The following is a 19,860-nucleotide window of genomic DNA, read 5'->3' as shown; positions in this document are numbered from 1 at the left end:
ATGATTTTCCTGCTCAAGGAGAGTTGGCCTGTTTTGTTCATTGGTGTATCCCCGCAGGGCACAAAACAGAGTTTGGCAAGTAGTAGGTACTCAATAAATGTCGAATGAATGACTATAACTTCAGGAGTATGTAAGATGAACTTAGCATGTTTTTTTTTTAAATGAAATCTATTTTCAAAGAATATGGTTACACCTTGTGGAGACTGTTGTCTTGCTTCAGTAGTGGAATATGGCTGAGGCCTGAAGGCTGGAGGGAGCTACAGAGATGGCAAGAGGAAAGAGGCCAGTTTTAGGCTCTCAGGAAGAGCAAATATAAGTCAACAAACAGGGCTGGAGAACTGTAATTTTCTGTTGTGTCTCGACTCTAGGAGGAACTGGTATATTAAAAAAAAAAAAGACTCACACCAAAATTTCTGGAGTTCAAGTGCTGGAGAGGACATGCCTTACTTTCTTCTGCTGGCCAGAGTCTGAGGAGATCATGTCATTTTCCAACAATCGAGAGTCAGCCTTGACATGAGGTTTCTGAAGTCTGAGACCAGTGTCTGATTCTCTTTATCCCCAGTCCTGACCACTGCACTCCTTAGAATGGTATGTCCAGATTTCTAGGTCTTTCTTGAGACCACATAATGTTAGGACTGAGAAGAGATTGTAGCTGCCATCATCCACCCCCTCCTCCCACCCCACCCATTATTTTACCCTGAGTGAAGGAATGACAGGGTCATAGAAGCTGCAGAGCCATTCAAGGCGAAACAACTTGAGGCAGTAGACTTGAAACAAGACAGATTCCTCTCTAAAATCTCAAATGTTTTTCTCCCTCCAAGAAGATATGCGTTCTTAAAGACATCAGTATTGTGATTTCCTAGTTTTCAACTCCACGTCCCAGAAGTCTCTATTTTTCCTTCTCTCCTTTCCTCATAGTCACTCATTCAACATTTATTGGGTACCTACTTAGTTGCTTTCTTCAACTAAGAGCACTGTTCTCTTAACCAGAGAGGAGAGCAAAAACCCATTAGGGACAAGAATTCTGTGCCGGGGGTATGGTACTCTCTGCCCTTCTAAATCCCTCTTCAGGATGGTGAGTGTCAGGAGGCTGCTTTTAGGTGTTCCCAGCCACAGAAGGTAGGGGCAAGTTTCCTACAGTGGAGCTAAAGGCAGTTCTATCCTGAGATGCATTAAAAGGCCTCTGTGGGCAGCAGATGCTGTGGGCAGTTGTACACTTTCATAATAAAAGGGGATGATGATACAACGGCCTTCAGTTTTCACTTCTCAGTTTCATGTTTGGGAAGTATTGGGGGGAAGGAGGTAGGATGATTCTCACTTCTCTTTAAGGATGCTGGGAGTCTTAAGGATAAAATTGAAGGGCTCCTGTCAGAGCTAGGTAGCTCACTGGCTGCAATCCACAAACCCTTGGGGTTTGGGTTTGGTGTGTGTGTGTGTGTGTGTCAGGGGAAGGCCCACAGTACCAGTGAGTAGTTTCCTAGTAACAGGTAGGAAACCTTGGGAAAGATCTGCTTTTGTTGCAGCTGGGGAACTGGCCTGGTACATTTCGATTCCTGCCTGAGAGTTGACTTGACTAATGGGACAGGCAGCTCAGAACAGAGCCTTGAATCCTTTGGCACCACAAAGCATGAAAAGCATCTAAAGAGCCTATTGCTGGGCCTAATCAGCTCGAGATTCCTGAGCTGCTGCTTAGACGCTGGGGTAACCTACCGGCTGATGGGACTACAAGAGAAGCACCACCTTTTTAGGACACACCTGGCTTTTTTCCTCTCCCATCTTAGCCTGCCCCCTCTCTGCTGGATGGCTGACCTACACTCTTCAAAACCAATGTGCACTTCTGTCACAGCAGGCTTCTCTCTTCAGCACTGTGAGACAGGGACTCCCAAAAGAGCCCTGGCCAGGTGATCAAGTTTACCAGCAAGAGATGCTGTGTCCCTAAGGGAAAATCAAGGATCTCCTGGTTCTTTGCATTCCCCCTCTGTTTCTGCCCCAGAAAGCAAAGCCAGGAGAGATGAAGATCTCCATTGGGCTAAAAGGAAGAGGAAGAAGGGGGGAGTTGGGAATCAGAAACCAGAGAAAGGGGGAGAAGAAAGGAAAATCTTAGTTGGAGAGGAAAAATAAAGAGAAAAAGTTGAGTGGTAGCAGCAACACCTTCTAAGGCTCTCAGCAACCTGTGCCATGCACCGCCTCCCCCAGCATTAAAGCAAGCCTTTCATTAAATGGGCCCGATTTATAATGGGTCATTTTTCATGGCTAAGATGAAACCTAGTGTGTACCTTCATGTGATTGAATAAGGAGCATAAACGGTGGTGCTTACATTTTGCATAGGCTGAGATTTGTTTTAAGCTAAACTTGGCAATTCACCAAATGTACAGGGAAGAGACCAGTGCATGGTTAGAGTGAAGTACAAGGACTGGACCAGCAGGTCAGACTGGGAAATATAGCTGGAATCCTTAAGGGGTTTACATAAAGCTATGCTGGGTTGACTTTCCCAGCGGAACTAGAGACTGATGCTTTCGACCTGACAGACTTTGGACTAGTTGGCTGAAGCTGAAGGACAAGTAATGAGGAAATGAGTGTGACGGGCAAGAGAAATGAGTGTTGGGGAGCTGAGTAAGGTGGCAAAGTAGTCTCAGTTCATCTCCTTCCTGCTTTGGGGGTTGGGGAATTTATCAGAAGCAAGGTCACCATGGAGCTTAATGTTTGAAAGCGTCCTGTTTCTCCAAGCTCAGCACTCACAGCATCCTCAGGGCCAGCTGACCAGATCCAAGTGTTCACTCGTGTCTGACCACAAGAAATGTTTCCCAAGCTTTCCAACTGGACAGCTACCTAGTAAGGGTATGACTTTGAGAGCTTCAAACAAAACCCTATAAATCTCTTTCCTCTTTCTTCTATTAGCCTGGGGTAAAAAGGAAGCAGAAATCTTCAAACTCTAAGTCACATAAATAGTCCTATTTGGAAATGACCAGAATGGGGAAGTCATTCAGAAGAAAGTCTAGAAAGGTAAGTTTTCCTGCTACAATTTGGGCTCTTTTACAATCTGAGAAGTGCGTAGATAGTTCTTGCTTTTTTTGTTCCCTCAGAAAGGAGGGTGGGAGATCGGTCTGTGTCTCTGGTGGTTTTATTGTCAGAGCTGGTGTATATTTTGCTGACTGCTTTCTATTTATCTGGAAACATAAGCAGATGTTCCCCCATCCCCTTGGCTTTCTTGAGTAAAGACTGGTATTTCCTCCTATGAAACTATAAGGGAATAGAACTTGGTGAACAAAAGAAAGCTCAACTCAACACTGGAATGAAACACCATTTGAGTTCTAGAGGGAAACAAATCACTTAAGATACCCCTCAAAACTTCACCATACAGCTATAACATCTCCAAAAAGGGAATACAAAAGAGAGCTCGAACCTAGGGAAAGAATGTATAAGAAGTGTCCCAGGAGCCCCTGTAGTGCGGAGCAATTTAATGATGTATTAAGAGACGCTTTCTGAGTCATGGTTAGGAACCCCATAATTTAAATCAGTAAAAAGTATAAATATCCTAAAATTAACTAGGGGAAAGATCTATGTTGTGCTCAGATTTACAGCTTTTCCAAAGAATCCTCAAGCCAGTCTCTGGAGTCAGACAGACCTGGATACAAATCCTTGTTCCTCCACTTACCATCTCTGTAACTTTGGGGAAGTCACTTACTTTCTCCATGACTTAGTCCTCTCATCTTAAAAGCGGCAACGACAAAAGTATTTCCCTCAAAGGACTAAGTGAGATGATATCCGTAAAGCACATAGCATAATGCTTGGTACATAGTAAGTACCAAACTCAATGCTTAGGAGCTGTTATTAATATTAGAGGCCTCCACAAACCCCTGAAGGCCTTGCTATGAGCTCACAGTATAGGTCTGGGTGAGGTGGCTAGATTTGGATCTCTTTACTGAGTCACTTACCCTGTTTCTGGGTTTCCGTAACACTCTGGGACAAAAATACTTTTTTGTCCCCACTGCTGATCCCGGCCACCCCCTCAGGTCTAAGGACTATGTCTCATTCCTAACACAGGGCCGATGTCTCATTCAATCTGTCTATCCACAGCTCCTAGCATAGTGCCTGGCTCATGGGAACACAGAGTAAACACTGACTGAACTGAAACCAACAGCTTGAGTCACCACTGGCATCGTCAATCTTGCTTTCATCCCTGGGGGTAGTGTTTGAATTAGGAATGATGGAGAAAGAGATGGCTCTGTACCCTAAAGAGGGGCTTCCTATATTGGAGTTTGCAGCAACCATCACCAGGGAGATTATTGTTCCTACTTATGGGGCTTATTATAAAGTGAACATTCCTAAAATCAATGGGTGACTTTTTATTACAGGGGCCCCAAAAGAATGGCGACCGTCCTTGTGTTAGCTTCAACATCCTTGCATTCTCTTAGAGGATTACTTTTTTGCCTCTATTACTACTGAAATTATCTGTGCACTTTTTGAACATATTTGTGCTTTCCAGTCTACATCATCTATTTAGTTAAAAAGGTCCCTGAATTGTCTATCTGTGAATATGTAGGCATTCAAACAAGTTCTAACATTATTTTTTCCAAGCTTTAATGGATCCCTACTTGTTCTAACATTGTACTTTATATAGTGAACAAATCCATGTCCACACTATATATACAGTTGTCCCTTGATGTCCACAGGGGATTGGTTACAAGACCACTCAAACAGATACCAAAATCCCTGGGTATTAAAGTCCCTTACATAAAATGGTATAGGACAATACAGGCAGCTGGCCCTCCACATCCCCATATTCCCAACTGCAGATCAAAAATACTGTTTTCAATCTGCAGTTGGTTGAATCTGTGGTTGCAAAACTCTGACATACAGATGGCTGATTGTATATATTAATTGAAAAAAAATCCACATATAAGTGGACCCTTGCAATTCAAACCTGTGTTGTTCAAGGGTCAAGTGTATTACTATTTCAATAAAGAGTCCTAGACCTCCTCCAAATAGCATCTAAACCAAAAACAAAAATATGTTTTATTCAACTAAATGGGGTTTTTCAGTTTCAATTATTTTGTTAATCTGCAGCTGAGATTAATTTATCCAAGGGTTTTGCATTTCTAAAGTAGTGCTTAATTAGAAGCACCCCCAAATGCTCATGCTTTTATGTCCCCTTCGAGCATCTATGGACTCTTAGTCAATGGAAGTAAATTCATTATGAGCTTCCCTTCCTTCAGCGGTATCTCCTTTGGTCCCCAAATTTTGAATTAACCAGATTTTAGTATAATCCCACTCTTCTGTGGTCAAGGGTTTACATTACAATCGCTATAAATGCCTAAAGTACCATTTTGTTTTCCTGAAGTGCCTAGTTCAGTGCTCTGTACACAATGAATCCCTTTTAATTAAGCACAATTTTTGGTTCTGTTTTTCTGTGCTCTAGTCTTAGCTCAAAAGGAAAAGAGGAAAGTGCAAATTTGGTAACACTATTCCTGACCTATGTGAAAACAGGACAACAAAGGGGAGGGGGTTATTATAAAAAAAATATTTTCTATGTGTAGTTTAGTTAGAAAGTCTAGAGAAAAGGAAGCAACTTATAGATATGATTCAAACCCTTGTGTAGCTCAGAATGTCCTTATATTAAGGAGCAGGACCAGGCCCCTCCCTGAGGCAGAGAAATGCAAAAAGCCACTGTTGGACAGGGTTCCATGGTGAGGTACTAATGAGTATCATCTTCTCCTTGGTGTAGGTCAAGGCAATTTGGGACACCTTGATCCTATTTCCTTCTTTCCCTTTTTCTTCCATCTCTCTGTTTCTTCTCGTCTTGTGTCTTTCTCACCCTTCCCATCTATCCTATCATTGTTTGCCTACATAATCTTTATGCTAGTACTTATAGGCTGCTAAAGGCCATCAGGGACAGAGAGACTGGCTACCTCATACAAATTAAGGAGGTTTCATGATTAGGGAGAAAATAAGAGAACATGAGTAAGAGCAAGGGTAATGGAGAGTTCTTTTTTTCTCAAAACATACCTGAAAGTCATAAGCAGAATATGGTGGCAGGTGAGGAGGGCTATGGCAGTAGGTATTGTAGGATGTCACTTGAGGACGAGTATAGTAAGAAACAGTCGGATGTGCATTCTCAACAGAACAGTTCAGTGTTGGGAGAGTTGGGTTCTGTAGAAAACCACACATTAGAAACAACATTAATGTTCGTCACAAGAAAAATGGTTAAATAAACTGTGGCACATCCATACTATGGAATACCTTACAGCTATTGATAAACAAGGTAGTGACAGAGAAAGTTGTCCAGGATATATTGCTAAGACAAAAACAAAAACAAATCACCAGCAAAACTATGGAGACAATAAAAAGATCAATGGGGGTGCCGGCCAAGTGGCGCGTTGGTTAAGAGTTTGCTTGGGAGCGCAAGCTCTGAGCAGCAGGGCCCCAGTTCGGATCCCACATGAGGGCCAGTGATGCTGCGCCCTCTATAGCTAAGATGGTGAACAACAGCTTGACCTGGAGCTGGGCTGCCGTGAGTCGCCGGCGACAGTGTAGGCTACAGCGAGGCTGCAGTGGGCTGCCATAAGCTACTGTGAGTGGCCGGCAGCCAGCATGAGTGGCTGTCCAATGCCTGGTGACTGATCTACCTCACCCGGGAAGAGCGCAATGATAATACCAACATGGGCCAGTGAAGCAACGTCTTCCACAATTAGACCGAAGAACAAAAGGACAGCAACTTGTCTGTTTCCCTTCCCTGATTCCCCAATTCCCCCAATAAAAAATCTTAAAAAAAAAAAAGATCAGTGGTGGCCAGGGGTTGGAGCTGTGGGGAGGGATGAATAGGCATTTCACAGAGGATTTTTTAGAGGAGTGAAAATACTCTATGATGTTGTAATGATGGATATATGTCTTATACTGTGGGGAGCACATTGTGAGAAGGCAGGCTGCAAGCTGGCAAAGCTGCAAGCCTCCATGTCTAAGTAAGCAGCTTGGGACACATCTCACCACCCCTTGAGCCATGTAAAGAAAGAACCCCTGAGCCTGAAACCCTGTGCCATGCAAAGAAAGAGGAAGACAAAACCACGGAGTTTCCTAAGATCTGCAGCTTGCACGCAAACCTGCTTACAGTTTCTACTTGTAACTTTGTTGATAGTTTCTATTTGCATATGTAACATTGCTTAGGGGAATTCCCTCCCCAAAACCCCCTTAGCCAAAAGGGAATTGCTCCCTGCTAAGAGGAAATTGCCTCCTCTATATAAGCTTAGTGCAAACAATAAACTGGGCCATTGCTCCACCATCAGCGGTCAGTGGACCACCCGAGCCCAGCTTTTGTCTCTGTGTCTTTCTTTTCCAATCTCCCATTCCAATCCCTCAGACATAGGCAACCCTGGTTGACGAGCGGAACTCGTCAGGTGGTGCCTGAACAGGGACCTTCAGCGACCTGAGAACGGATTGATGGCAAACCAACAGCAAGGAGACTCCCTTTGTGATGAGGCGGCCACCACTACACTGAGGAGGTAAGGGAGCAATGTAATGTAATATAGCATAAAGGGAACATAATATAGAAAAGGGGGAACAAAATCGGCCATTTTGTTCATATAGAAAAAGGACAATATAGTCGGGAGTAAAACATGGGAGAGTCAGGGTCAAAGGACCATTAGCTCTTTACGCAAATGCTTAAGGCTATGCTTCGTGCTCGCAGCAGCCACATTAAAACACATCAGCTAGAAAAATTTCTTGCATATGTTTAAGACGGACGTCTGTCCTTGGTTCCCTGAGGAGGGCACCATTAATTCTGGCACATGGGAAAGAATCGGAGAACAGCTGCGCGAATGATACATGACTGATGGGCTGGAGAACGTTCCTGTAGAAACGTTTTCCCTTTGGGGGCTGGTAAGAGATAGCCTCGAGGTCAGACCAGAGGCTTCATGCCTCCTTGAAAGACAGCCTCAGATCATGGCAGAAAAGCTACAAAGCACTTTTAAAGGGTATGAGGAATCACAGCCCCAGGAAGGCAGAGAGGGACATAATGGATGGCCTCAGGATGAACCCCTGCCACCTGAGTACTCCCAGGAGCTGGCGAGGGAGGAGCAACGGTGTAATCCTAATTGAGAGGACTTTCGATGAGGATGATGAGGGCGAGCTAAGTCCCCCCACAGATGCGGGGGAGGTTCTTCCTGCCTGGGCCGGTCACCAGCCCAAGTGGGAGACCCCCGCTCTGCGGGGGGCGCCTCCTCCCAAGACACACCTGCCACCTCCTCGGCAACCGCTCCTAGACACCTCAGGCTCAAAGGGCATATTCCCAGAGACCAGCCTGACCCCGGGGATCCGACAGGCCATAGAAAGGGGCGAGGATATCGTGGGTTGCCAGCAGCTTTGCTTCCCCATAGTTGAGCATCCAGACCCCAACAACTCTGGGCAAGTACTTAGGGAATATGCCCCTATCCCCTTTAAGACGCTTAAGGAGTTAAAAACAGCAGTCTCTCAGTATGGGCCAACCGCACCTTTCACGCTGGTGTTGCTCGAGACCGTCTCCAACACACCGCTCGCACCCCACAATTGGCAAATGCTCACAAAGGCATCCCAAAGTGGGGGGGATTACTTACTCTGGAAATCTGAATTCGCAGACCAATGCCGTCAGCTGGCAGAGCAAAATGCTGCACACCAGGTCCCCATCATGGCTGATATGCTCATGGGTGAAGGGATAATTGTTGGCTTGCAAAACCAGGTGGACTATACTTTACAAGCCTACCAGCAAAGTAGCCTCTGCGGTACTAGGACCTGGAGGGCCCTCCCCACAGCTGGGGTGAAGACAGAGGATCTATCCAATGTTAGACAGGGCCCAGCTGAGCCATATCAAGACTTCGTCTGTAGGATCTTACAGGCCATAAATCGGCTTGTCAGCAACGCAGGGGCCAAACAAATTCTTGCAAAGCAATTAGCCTTTGAAAATGCAAATTCCACCTGTAAGTCTATACTTCAACCACATAGGAAAATGGGGGAGCTGTCAGATTTTATTCACCTCTGCTCCGATGTAGGTCCTTCTTATATCCAAGGCAATGCCCTTGCCATGGCGCTGCAAAAGCCTTTAAACCTACCACCTTCCCAGGCAAGGCTCCAACAAAAGAGAGACTGAAACTGAAAAGAGGGAAGTTGCTACTCTTGTGGGCAGACAGGCCATTTCTCTAAGGAGTGCCCTTCTTGAACTCCTCAGGGAAGGCCGACAGCGGCTGACTGGACAAGTAAATCCACCCGGCTGCACCCCTGGGATCTGCCCCAGATGCCGGCGCAGGAGACATTGGGCAAATGAATGTCGGTCTCAGTATGATGTCAATGAACAGCCCATCTCGGGAAACCCAATGTGGGGCCAGCCCTGGCCCCACCAAATAATGACGGCTCTGTTGCTAACACCTCAGGTAACTTTGAGCAGCCAACCCGGCGCAGCGTAGAGCAATTGTATTGCGCCACCCCAGGGAGCGCAGGACTGGACCTTAGTCCCACTGCCAGATTCACATTAACCCCAGATACGGGTCCTCAGGCCATCCCCACCTGAGTTTGTGGCCCTCTACTGCCTAACACGGTGGGACTTCTTCTCGGCGGAAATAGCTGGACCATGAAAGGACTTCGGGTTTTTCCTGGAGTCATAGACTCTAACTGTACCGGGGAGATAAAGATTATGGCAGGATATCCTTGAGAAATTATTCAGGTACTATCCACAGACAGAATAGTCCAAATAGTACTCATCCCCACTGTAGCTGCAGGCGGGACCGCCTCTCAACAGGTGCGAGGTTCCTGAGGCTTTGGGTCCTCAGATGCATTCTGGGTCCAATGAGTTGGACAGGAGCGCCCCACTTTAAATTTAGTCCTAGATGGAAAGCCATTCCAGGGCCTCAAAACGGGAGCTGATGTATCTGTAATTTCCCAACAACATTGGCCATCCTCCTGGCCAACGCAGGAGGCTTTAACCAATCTCCAAGGCATAGGAATGGTGAAAGGGCCTTTACAGACCTCCAAAGTACTCACTTGGAGACATTCAGAGGGACAGTCTGGGACTTTCTCTCCATATGTCCTTGAAGGTCTCCCAGTTAACCTCTGGGGATGGGACATCCTAAGCCAAATGTCAATTATGATTTACAGCCCTAGTCCCTCAGCCACAAATATTATGTTCAATCAGGGATATGTCCCAGGACAGGGACTAGGAGCCCTAGGGCAGGGCAGGCTTGAACTTGTACAAAACACCCCCCAAAATGACAAATTTGGACTTAGGTTATCAGGATTTACCCTAGGGCCCTTGGTATCGCCTACAGCCCACTCCAGACCACTCAAAATCAAATGGCTCACAGACATGTCAGTATGGGTTGACCAATGGCCCCTTACTCAGGAGAAACTTCAGGCAGCCACATAATTAGTTCAAGAACAACTTGCTGCTGAACATTTAGAGCCGTCCACCAGCCCATGGAGCACCCCTACATTTGTTATAAAGAAAAGGTCAGGGAAATGGAGACTATTGCAGGACTTGCGAGCAGTTAGTGCTGCCATGGAAGTCATGGGAAGCCTACAGCCTGGGCTTCCCTCGCCCACAGCCATCCTGGTAGACCATCATTTAATTATAATAGATTTAAAGGACTGTTTTTTCACCATCTCTCTTCATCCAGAGGACAAGAAATACTTTGCATTTAGCGTTCCCTCGATAAACTTCAGGGAACCTATGCAATGTTTTCAATGGAAAGTTCTCCCCCAGGGTATGGCAAATAGTCCAACAATTTGCCAAACTTTTGTCAGCCGAGCCATCATGCCTACACGTCAACTATACCCAGAAGCTTATATCATCCATTATATGCACGATAGCTTTGTTTCTCATCCCAACAAAGAGGTCCTCTACCAAGTATATGGAAACCTTAGAGACAGCCTTACTAAGGCAGGGCTATGTATTGCCCCAGAGAAAGTCCAGGAAACTTTACCGTTCTCATACTTAGGGACTATAATTACTCAGAAACAAATCAGACTGCAAAAAATACAAATCAGAATGGGCCATCTTAAATCCCTTAATGATTTTCAAAAACTTCTAGGGGATATCAATTGGATAAGACCTTCTCTAAAGCTAACTACTGGTGACTTGCAGCCATTATTCCACGTTATCCAGCGGGATCCCAGCCCAATGTCCCCCCGGATGCTCAAAGCTTGCCCTCACCAAAGTAGAAGAGGCTATCCAACAGGCTTAAGTCACTCAGGTGGACCACTCCCAACCTGTATCCCTCATCATCTGTAATATGGACCCTACTCTTACAGGGGTCATCTGGCAGCCTGCAGGTCCTTCAGAATGGCTCCTTCTAAACAGTACTCCTCCTAAACATCTCCAACCATACCACGACCTAGTAGCCTCCCTCATTACTAGGGGGAGACTGCAATGTCTCCAAATCCTTGGAAAAAAACCTCAGGCCATCATAGTCCCTTACAACAACAGTCAACAATCCTGGCTATATGCCTCCTCCATGGAATGACAGGTGGCCTTAGCCAATTTCCCCGATCAGCTTGGGTGCCATTATCCTACTAATAGACTCATACAGTTTGCTAAGTCCACCTGTTTCATTTCCCCTCAGTGTTACACAATCAACCCATTTCAGGCACTGTCACAATATCCACGGACGGCTCCAGTAACGGTACAGCGGCTATCCATACTCCCACTCAGACTTGAACCAAACACACAGGCCATAATTCAGCCCAATGAGTAGATCTTGCCGGTGTTACCTGGGCTTTACATATGTTTCCCCACCAACCTCTAAACCTCTATACAGACAGTCATTATGTTTTCAGTGTCTGTAAGGTCATAGAGACAGCTCACATTAGCTCAGCCACCACAGAAGAGCTTTTCCATATGTTCCACCAATTAAAACAGACCATTCTAACCAGACAACAACCCCTCTATATCGGTCATATTAGAGCCCACTCGGACATTCCAGGTCCCCTGTCTGCAGGCAATGCTGCTGCAGATGCAGCCACCCAATTACCAGGTCCTTTGGCCCAGACTTTCTTTGCCACACTGACTGATCCAGTACAAAAGGCCACACATTCCCATGCACTTCACGATCAGAATGCACAATCACTTAGAAATTAATTTAAGATCACCCGTGAATAAACTAGACAAATAGTCAAACAATGTACAAGCTGAGCTAACTTACTTCCTGAGCCACATTTAGGAGTAAATACTCGAGGGATACTCCCTAACATGGGATCGTCACCCACATCCCCAGTTTCAAAAACACCCCTTATGTCCACACAATTATTGACACCAAGTCCGGGTTTCTGTTCGCCGCAGGTCGAACCGGAGAAGCAACCAAACATATCATCAGTCACTGTTTCCAGGCATTCGCCATAATGGGCATTCCAAAAGTCATTAAAACTGACAATGGCCCTGGGTATACTAGCAAGGCCTTTCAAAAATTTTGCCTTACCTTTCAGATCCAACACCTCACAGGTATCCCTTATAACCCACAAGGTCAAGGAATCATTGAACATGCCCATCAATCTCTCAAAAATCAATTAACAAAACAAAAAGGGGGAGGGCCGGCCGAGTGGCGCGATGGTTAAGAACTCGCTTGGGATGCCAGAGGGCCCCGGTTCGGATCCCACATATGAGGGCCAGTGACACTGCCCTCCACAGCTAAGATGCTGAACAACAGCTCAACCTGGAGCTGGGCTGCCATGAGTCGCCGGCGACGGCGTGGGCTGCAGTCCCTGTGGCAGTGGATTGCCATGGGCTACCGTGTGTGGCCAGCAGCCAGCGTGAGCGGCCAGCAGCCACAGTGAGCGGCCATCCAGAAGCCGGCGACTGATCTGCCTCGCCAGAGAAGAGCGCAATGATGGTGCCAACTTGGGCCAGTGAAGCAACGTCCTCCACAACTAGACTGAAGAACAAAACGACAGCAACTTGCCTGTTCCCCTTTCCCCAATTCCCCAGCACTGTTCCCATCCCCCCAATTTCCCAATAAAAATCTTTAAAAAAAAAAAGGGGGAGACTATAGACACTCAGTACATAACCAACTAAGCCATGCACTCTTCACTTTAAATTTTTTGCAAACAGATGCTCAAGGACAAACTGCAGTGGACCATTTCTGGAATCCTAGTCCTGTTGCAGAAGCCCTCATTTGCTGAAAGGACCCCCTCATGGGTGTCTGGCAGGGACCAGATCCGGTCATTGTGTGGGGGAGAGGACATGTATGTGTTTTCCCTAGGGATGCTGATAGTCCTCCGTGGCTTCCGGGATGCCTAGTCAAGCAACATCATGGAGCCGGAGAAGACACACAGGCCATTCAGCCTGAGGAGGACAAGGGAGAGTTAGGTTTCCACATGGGACAAACTCTTTGTAGCCATGCTTGCAATCCTGGCCTGCCAGGTAAGTATAGTCCAAAGAGAAACTTATTGGACCTATTATCCCAACCCCTCAACGCTCGTTCCCGTAACCTGGGAAGATAAGCCAATCATGGTCTGGGTTAATAGTTCTGTTCCCATTGGAGGAAAAATTAAAAACATACAACCTCAACTGACATTTTTCAATTATACTGGCTTGACCCATGCCCCTCCACTCTGTGCCTCCAAAATACCCTTAATGGGATGTCTTCTTTTAGGCCAGGTCCAAAAATCAGCCTCAGGAAAAGATTTCACTACTCAGGAATGTGGAATACCAAACACGTACCATTACCTCTCAATGGTAGAATTTACGAGACCAGTCGGGGACATGCCCGATGATAATTCCACTAACCCCCCGCCAATCCCTCTTTGTACCAATACTGCTTATGGAAACTCAGATAAAGTAATACACTGGGCTGACTGTGCTCATCCCATAGCGGCCAAATATCAGGTACTAAACTCTATCTTTTAGATCTATGATTGGTCCCTCCAATACTCAACTAATGCTCATTGGCCTTTAACCCCAGAAGGTTTTGTAGCCCCTGTCCTTACCACAAAAGATCATATTGTACAAAAGGAAATCTGGACATTATGGGTGGCTTCAAATTACATAAATCACACTAACTCCGAAACTGTATTTCACAGCAATACCCCATCTGCAGTCACCGCCTGTGTACAGGCCCCTGAAGTAATACTGGTTGGGGACCTCCTCAATGTATATGGAACACCTTTTTACCCAAGCCAGCCAGTGTACCAGTCAGTACCTATCATAGTACTTATGCAGCAGCAGCCCCCTCCAGCCAATAAAGAGACAAAAAAACAAGAATTTGGGACCCAAACCAGGGAGGTAAAGACATAAAAGAGGAGATTCTGTCTGGAGGTGGCTGCAGAAATCCTACTCCACCCATAGCAAGACCCACATTCATACCTACTCCTCCTCAGCTGCCCAGGCAGGTCCCCAAGCACAGATTTGTGGTTTATGGAACTGTAGAGAGCACTCACACATCTTGCTGCCAGCATGCCTTTCCCTGCAGCTAGAGACCAGGAGCAAGAAGAAAAGCCAAAACCAGATCCAGTGTTAAAGTCTCCTTCCCCAATGCTTAGGCTAGTCCTTAGCGAAGAGGAGAAAGAACAAGTGGGCCAGATATCTGAGACTACTGCAGTAGAATCCATACCAAGCTTCCTCTGCCTCCATCACCAACCAATGTTTCTCTAATTGCTTGTAGTACAGTTGCTTCTCCCACCTCTGCTGCTCTTAGTAGCCAGCCAATATTCACCACTGCTCAGATGTGAACTCTCCTCCTCAAAAGAAGACACAATTCCTATACCCAGCCCAAATTGTTGCACAGAAACATGAGATCCTTCACAAACATATATTATTGATAATGATATATGCAAGAAACCTTGTAGTGTAGCACCTAAAGATGGTCCACTGATTTCTAGTACTAACCTAATTAACGAAATGAATAGAGTTAGTGAAAAATTACCAGCTACACAGAGCATTGTGGAATTAATAAAACAGGAGGTGTTGCCATTGACTCTTGAATTGGAGATTCTGGAAGATCCCCCAGAAGAAATCCACAGTTCCTTCCATTTCTCCATCTCCTCCAACTCCTCCAACTTCTCCTCCTCCCACACCAGTCATTGTTCCTATCGCTGTCACTAATATTAGTACTACTAGTGCTCCCACCACAGTCCAGAGAGTCTTAGAAGAGGATGAGAACATAAGAACTTGCCTTAGTGATGATGCAAAAGAGATTCAGAACAAAATAGGGCAAACAGAACAGATTATAGATTCTCAGAACTTAAGTTCAAGATAGAGTCCTGCCCTAGCTCAGACAGCTATAACTGCACCAAAGATGTGGGATAACCCAAAAGATCAGATCTGAACCACTGAAGAGGTGTTAGGAGCAGAATTGTAGCCTAAAGCTCAAGAGAGGCTTTCAAGGACAAAATACTTGAATCCGAAAAAGATAAAATAAGCTAAGAGTTTCATCCTGAATGAGACTCCTTACACATTTTAAAAAAAAGTGAAAGCTGTGGAAAACAATGGAGAAGACGCTGAGCCTGTACATAATGGTGTTTGAGAGGATTTTTGAGGGTGAAGCAATAGATGCTAATTCAGGCTCCACTGATAGTTCTGGTGAAGGAGTCACATTCCAATTTAAACTAGAATCCTGGAAGCCTGCTGATACTGAAGGCAAAAAGCAGTATGACAGAGAGTTTTTGATGGACTTTCAGTTCATGCCAGCCTGTATACAGAAATCACAGCCTCCCCCCATCAGTAATGTGGTTCTTGACAAGATCAAACAACCAAATTGCCAAAGTAAACACTGGATCCTCGTATTTTGCCTCAAGACCAGATTTTACTTCAGCCTTTGCAGATTTTGGAGGGCAAACTCCTGTAGGAAGTGGTGTGCCTTTGTTGAACATTGGACCACGGAGATCATAACCTGTCCAGAGAATAAAGCCCAGGAAGATCATCACAGTCTCTGTAAAAAAAGACATGCATCTGAAAAGGGCATAGAATGCCTGGAAACCCAGCCAAAAATGAAACAGCCAAGCTGAGGATCCCAAAAACATTAGAACCCAGGAACTTTTTAGAAAAGTTTGACGTATCTTAAATAAATTGACATCACAGATGTTCAACCAACTGACAAAGCAAGTGTCAGGACTTATTGTCGACACCACAAAGGAGTGGCTGAAAGCAGTCATTGACCTGGTGTTTGAGAAGGCTATTGATGAACGCAGTTTCTCTGTGGCATACACAAAAATGTCTCGATGTCTAGTAATGCTGAAAGTACTTGTGGCAGACAAGCCTGGTAACACAGTGAATTTCTGGAAACTGCTATTGAAATGTTGCCAGAAGGAGTTTGAAAAAGATAAAGCAGATGATCATGTTTTTGGGAAGAAGCAGAAAGAACTCAAGGCTCTCAGTGCTCCAGAGGAGAATACAAGGCTTCATGATAAACTGAAAGAAGTTAAGGACAAAGCCCAGAGAAGATCCATTGGTAACATCAAGTTTATTGGACAACTCTTTAAACTCAAAATGCTAACTGAAGCCATTATGCATGACTGTGTGGTGAAGCTGCTAGAGAACCATGATGAAGACTCCCTAGAGTGCCTATGTCACCTACTCACCACCATTGGAAAAGAACTGCATTTTGAGAAAGCAAAGCTACTTTTGGACAAATATTTTAATCAGATGGAGACAATTGTGAAAGAAAGAAAAACCTCATCTAGGTTTCGATTCATGCTTCAGGGTGTGGTAGAATAAGGCTGTGTGATTGGGTATCTCAAAGAGCAGATCAAGGTTCCTAAAACTATTAAACAAATTCAAAAAAGACTAAAATAGAAGAACAAGAAGAGCAGCTCAAAGAGAAGAGAAGACCAGGAATCCAGAGAGTGGATGAAGGTGGGTAGAACACAGTACAGGGGGCCAAGAAGAGTCAGGTTCTGGACCCCTCAAAATTCCTGAAAATCAGTAAGCCTGCAATTGATGAGAAAATTCAGCTGGTGCCTAAAGTGCAGCAGGGCAGCTGGGGAAAAGGCAGTAGTGATGGAGAAAAGGTAAGTGAGACTAATGCCTTACAGTCAAGTGCTTCCAATTTAAACAGATTCTCTGCTTTGCAACCTCCTACAACCTCAGGGTCTACATCATCCACACCTCTAGAGTTTGAGTCCCAATGGACCTTAACCAGTTGTGGAAACATGGGCAGGGAGAAGAACATGCCCCTTCCATGTGCAACAGCTTGTCCAAACACTTTCATGAGGAGCAGCAGTAATAAAGAACTGTTAGACAATCAGTCTCAAGAAGAGCAACAGAGAAAGATGCTAGAGACCATGAAACAGGTTACCAGAGGCATGGATATAGACAGGAACAGCACTGAGGCTGACTGAAACAAAACCAGGGAGTAAGTAGTGAAACAAGAAATTCCAGCAACGTCCACCCCTGACAAGTTTGCATTGTCAGAAGAGATAGAGAAGAAGTCTAAATCTATCACTGATGAATTTCTACACATTAATGATTTTAAGGAAGCCATGCAGTGTGTGGAAGAGCTGAATGCTTAGGGCCTGCTACATGTGTTTGTGAGAATGGAAATGGAGTCCACCATGGAGCTGGATCACAAGAGATCTCATGGGCCAATTACTGAATCAGCTAGTGCAATCAGGAAAACAGCAAACAAAACTTTAAAAAAGTTTTTTCATTACACCTTAAAGAACTAGAAAAAGAAGAACAAATGAAAGCAAAAGTTAGCAGAAGGAAGGAAATGCTAATAATCAGAGCAGAACTAAATGAAATAGAGAACAAAAATATAATAGAAAAAAATTAATTCAACAAAGAGCTGGTTCTTTGAAAAGATTAATAAAATTGACAAACCCTTGGTTAAACTCACTAAGATAAAAAAAAAGACACACAAATAAACAAAATCAGACATGAAAGAGGGGATGCCACAGAAATACAAAGGATTATCCAAGAATACTATGAAGGGCTATATGCCACCAAATTTAATAACCTAGAAGAAATGGACATGTTCTTACAAATATAGCCTTCCTAGGCTGAATTGGAAAATATAATAGGACCAATCAATAGTAAGAAAATTGAATCAGTCATCTGAAACCTTCCCAAAAGCAAAAGTCCCCCAGGATCCGATGGCTTCACTAGAATTCTACCAAACATTCAAAGAGGATCTAATATCTGTCCTACTCAAACTCTTCCAAAAAATTGGGGAAGAGACAATACTCCCTAACTCATTTTATGAAGCCAACATTACCCTGATACCAAAACCTGGTAAGGATAACACAAAAAAAGAAAATTATAGACCAATATCTCTGATAAAAACAGATGCAAAAATCCTAAACAAAATTTTAGCAAATTGAATGCAACAATGCATTAAAAATATTATAAATCACGACCAAGTGAGGTTCATCCCAGGGGCACAAGGATGGTTCAACATATTCAAATCAATCAATGTGATACACCACATGAACAAAATAAAGGACAAAAATCATATGATTATATCAATAGATGCAGAAAAAGCATTTGGCAAGCTACAACATTCATTTATGATTAAAACACTTAATAAAATGTGTATAGAAGGAAAATACTTGAACATAACAGCATGACAAACCCTCAGTTAATATAATTAACGGTGAAACACTGAAGCCCTTTGCTCTATGTTAAGGAACACGACAGGGCTGTCCTCTATCACCTCTGCTTTTCAACATAGTATTGGAAGTCTTGGCCAGAGCAATCAGGCAAGAGAAAGATAAAAGGCATCCAAATAGGGGATGAATAAGTTAAATTCTCATTTTTTGCAGATGACATGATGCTATATGTAGAAAATCCTAAAGACTCCACCATGAAGCTGGTAGAAACAATAAACAAATACAGTAAAGTTGCTGGGTACAAAATCAATGTACAAAAGTCCATTGCATTCCTATATACTAACAATGAAACCTCAGAAAAAGAAATTTAAAAACTCAATTCCTTTTGCAATTGCAATGAAAATAATAAAATACCTAGGAATAAACTTAACAAGGGTGTGAAAGACCTATATGCTGAAAGCTAGAAGACATTTTTTAAAAACTTTAATTGGGGAACAGTGTGTTTTTCCAGGACCCATCAGCTCCAAGTCAAGAAGTTGTTTTCAATCTAGTTATGGAGGGTGCAACTCAGTGGCCCATGTGGGGATCAAACCAGCAGCCTTGGTGTTATGAGCACTGTGCTCTAACCAACTGAGCTAACTGGCTGTCCCAAGACATTTTTAAAAGAAATTGAAGGAGTCACAAAGAAATGGAAAGAGGTGTTCATGGATTGGAAGAATCAACATAGTTAAAATGGTCATATTACTCAAAGTAATACACAGATTTAATGCAATCTTCATCAAAATCCCAGTGGCATTTTTTAAAGAAATAGAACAAAAAATCATCAGATTTGTATGGAACCACAAAAGACCCCGACTAGCCAAAGCAATCCTAAGAAAAGAAGAACAATTCTGGAGGTATCACACTCCCTGACTTCAGCTTGTAGTACAGGGCAACAATAATCAAAATAGTATGGTATTGGCAGGAAAACAGCCACACAGACCAATGGAATAAAATTGAAAACCCAGAAATAAATCCACATAAATATGGACAGATAATTTTTGACAAAGAAGACAAAAACATACAATGGAGAAAAGACAGCATCTTCAAAGAATGGTGCTGGGAGAATTGGAAAGCCATGTGCAAAGGAATGAAACTAGACTGCTACCTGTCACCATGTACCAAAATTAACTCAAAATGGATCAAAGACCTAAACATAAGACCTGAAACAATAAACTGCATGGAAGAAAACATAGGTACTAACATTATGGACCTTGGGTTCAAAGAAGATTTTATGAATTTGACTTTAAAGGCAAGGGAAATAAAAGCTAAAATAAATGAATGGGGGCTGGCCGAGTGGCGCATTGGTTGGGAACTGGCTTGGGA

General features: G+C 44.1%; 1 protein-coding gene and 1 pseudogene across 9 annotated transcripts in view; one reads left to right on the top strand and one right to left on the bottom strand.

The window, feature by feature from the left end:
* Positions 1–19,860, bottom strand: part of TMEM255A (transmembrane protein 255A) — a 78,340-nt gene that overhangs the window by 3,105 nt on the left and 55,375 nt on the right. For 8 of the 9 annotated variants that reach the window (XM_019633975.1, XM_019633980.1, XM_019633976.1 and 5 more), the window contains one exon: positions 6,007–6,150. The exons of the other annotated variant lie outside the window; for it this stretch is intronic. In XM_019633975.1, the coding sequence (XP_019489520.1) occupies positions 6,007–6,150 (144 nt within the window). The remainder of the gene's footprint in view (positions 1–6,006; positions 6,151–19,860) is intronic. 9 annotated transcript variants of the gene reach the window in all.
* Positions 11,318–19,860, top strand: part of LOC109377578 (eukaryotic translation initiation factor 4 gamma 3-like) — an 11,168-nt pseudogene continuing 2,625 nt past the window's right edge.

Source organism: Hipposideros armiger, unplaced genomic scaffold, assembly GCF_001890085.2.
Source record: "Hipposideros armiger isolate ML-2016 unplaced genomic scaffold, ASM189008v1 scaffold_1458, whole genome shotgun sequence".
Taxonomy (NCBI): Eukaryota; Metazoa; Chordata; class Mammalia; order Chiroptera; family Hipposideridae; genus Hipposideros; species Hipposideros armiger.
Note: the sequence above shows the minus strand (reverse complement) of the source record. Positions and strands in the feature narration are given on the sequence as shown.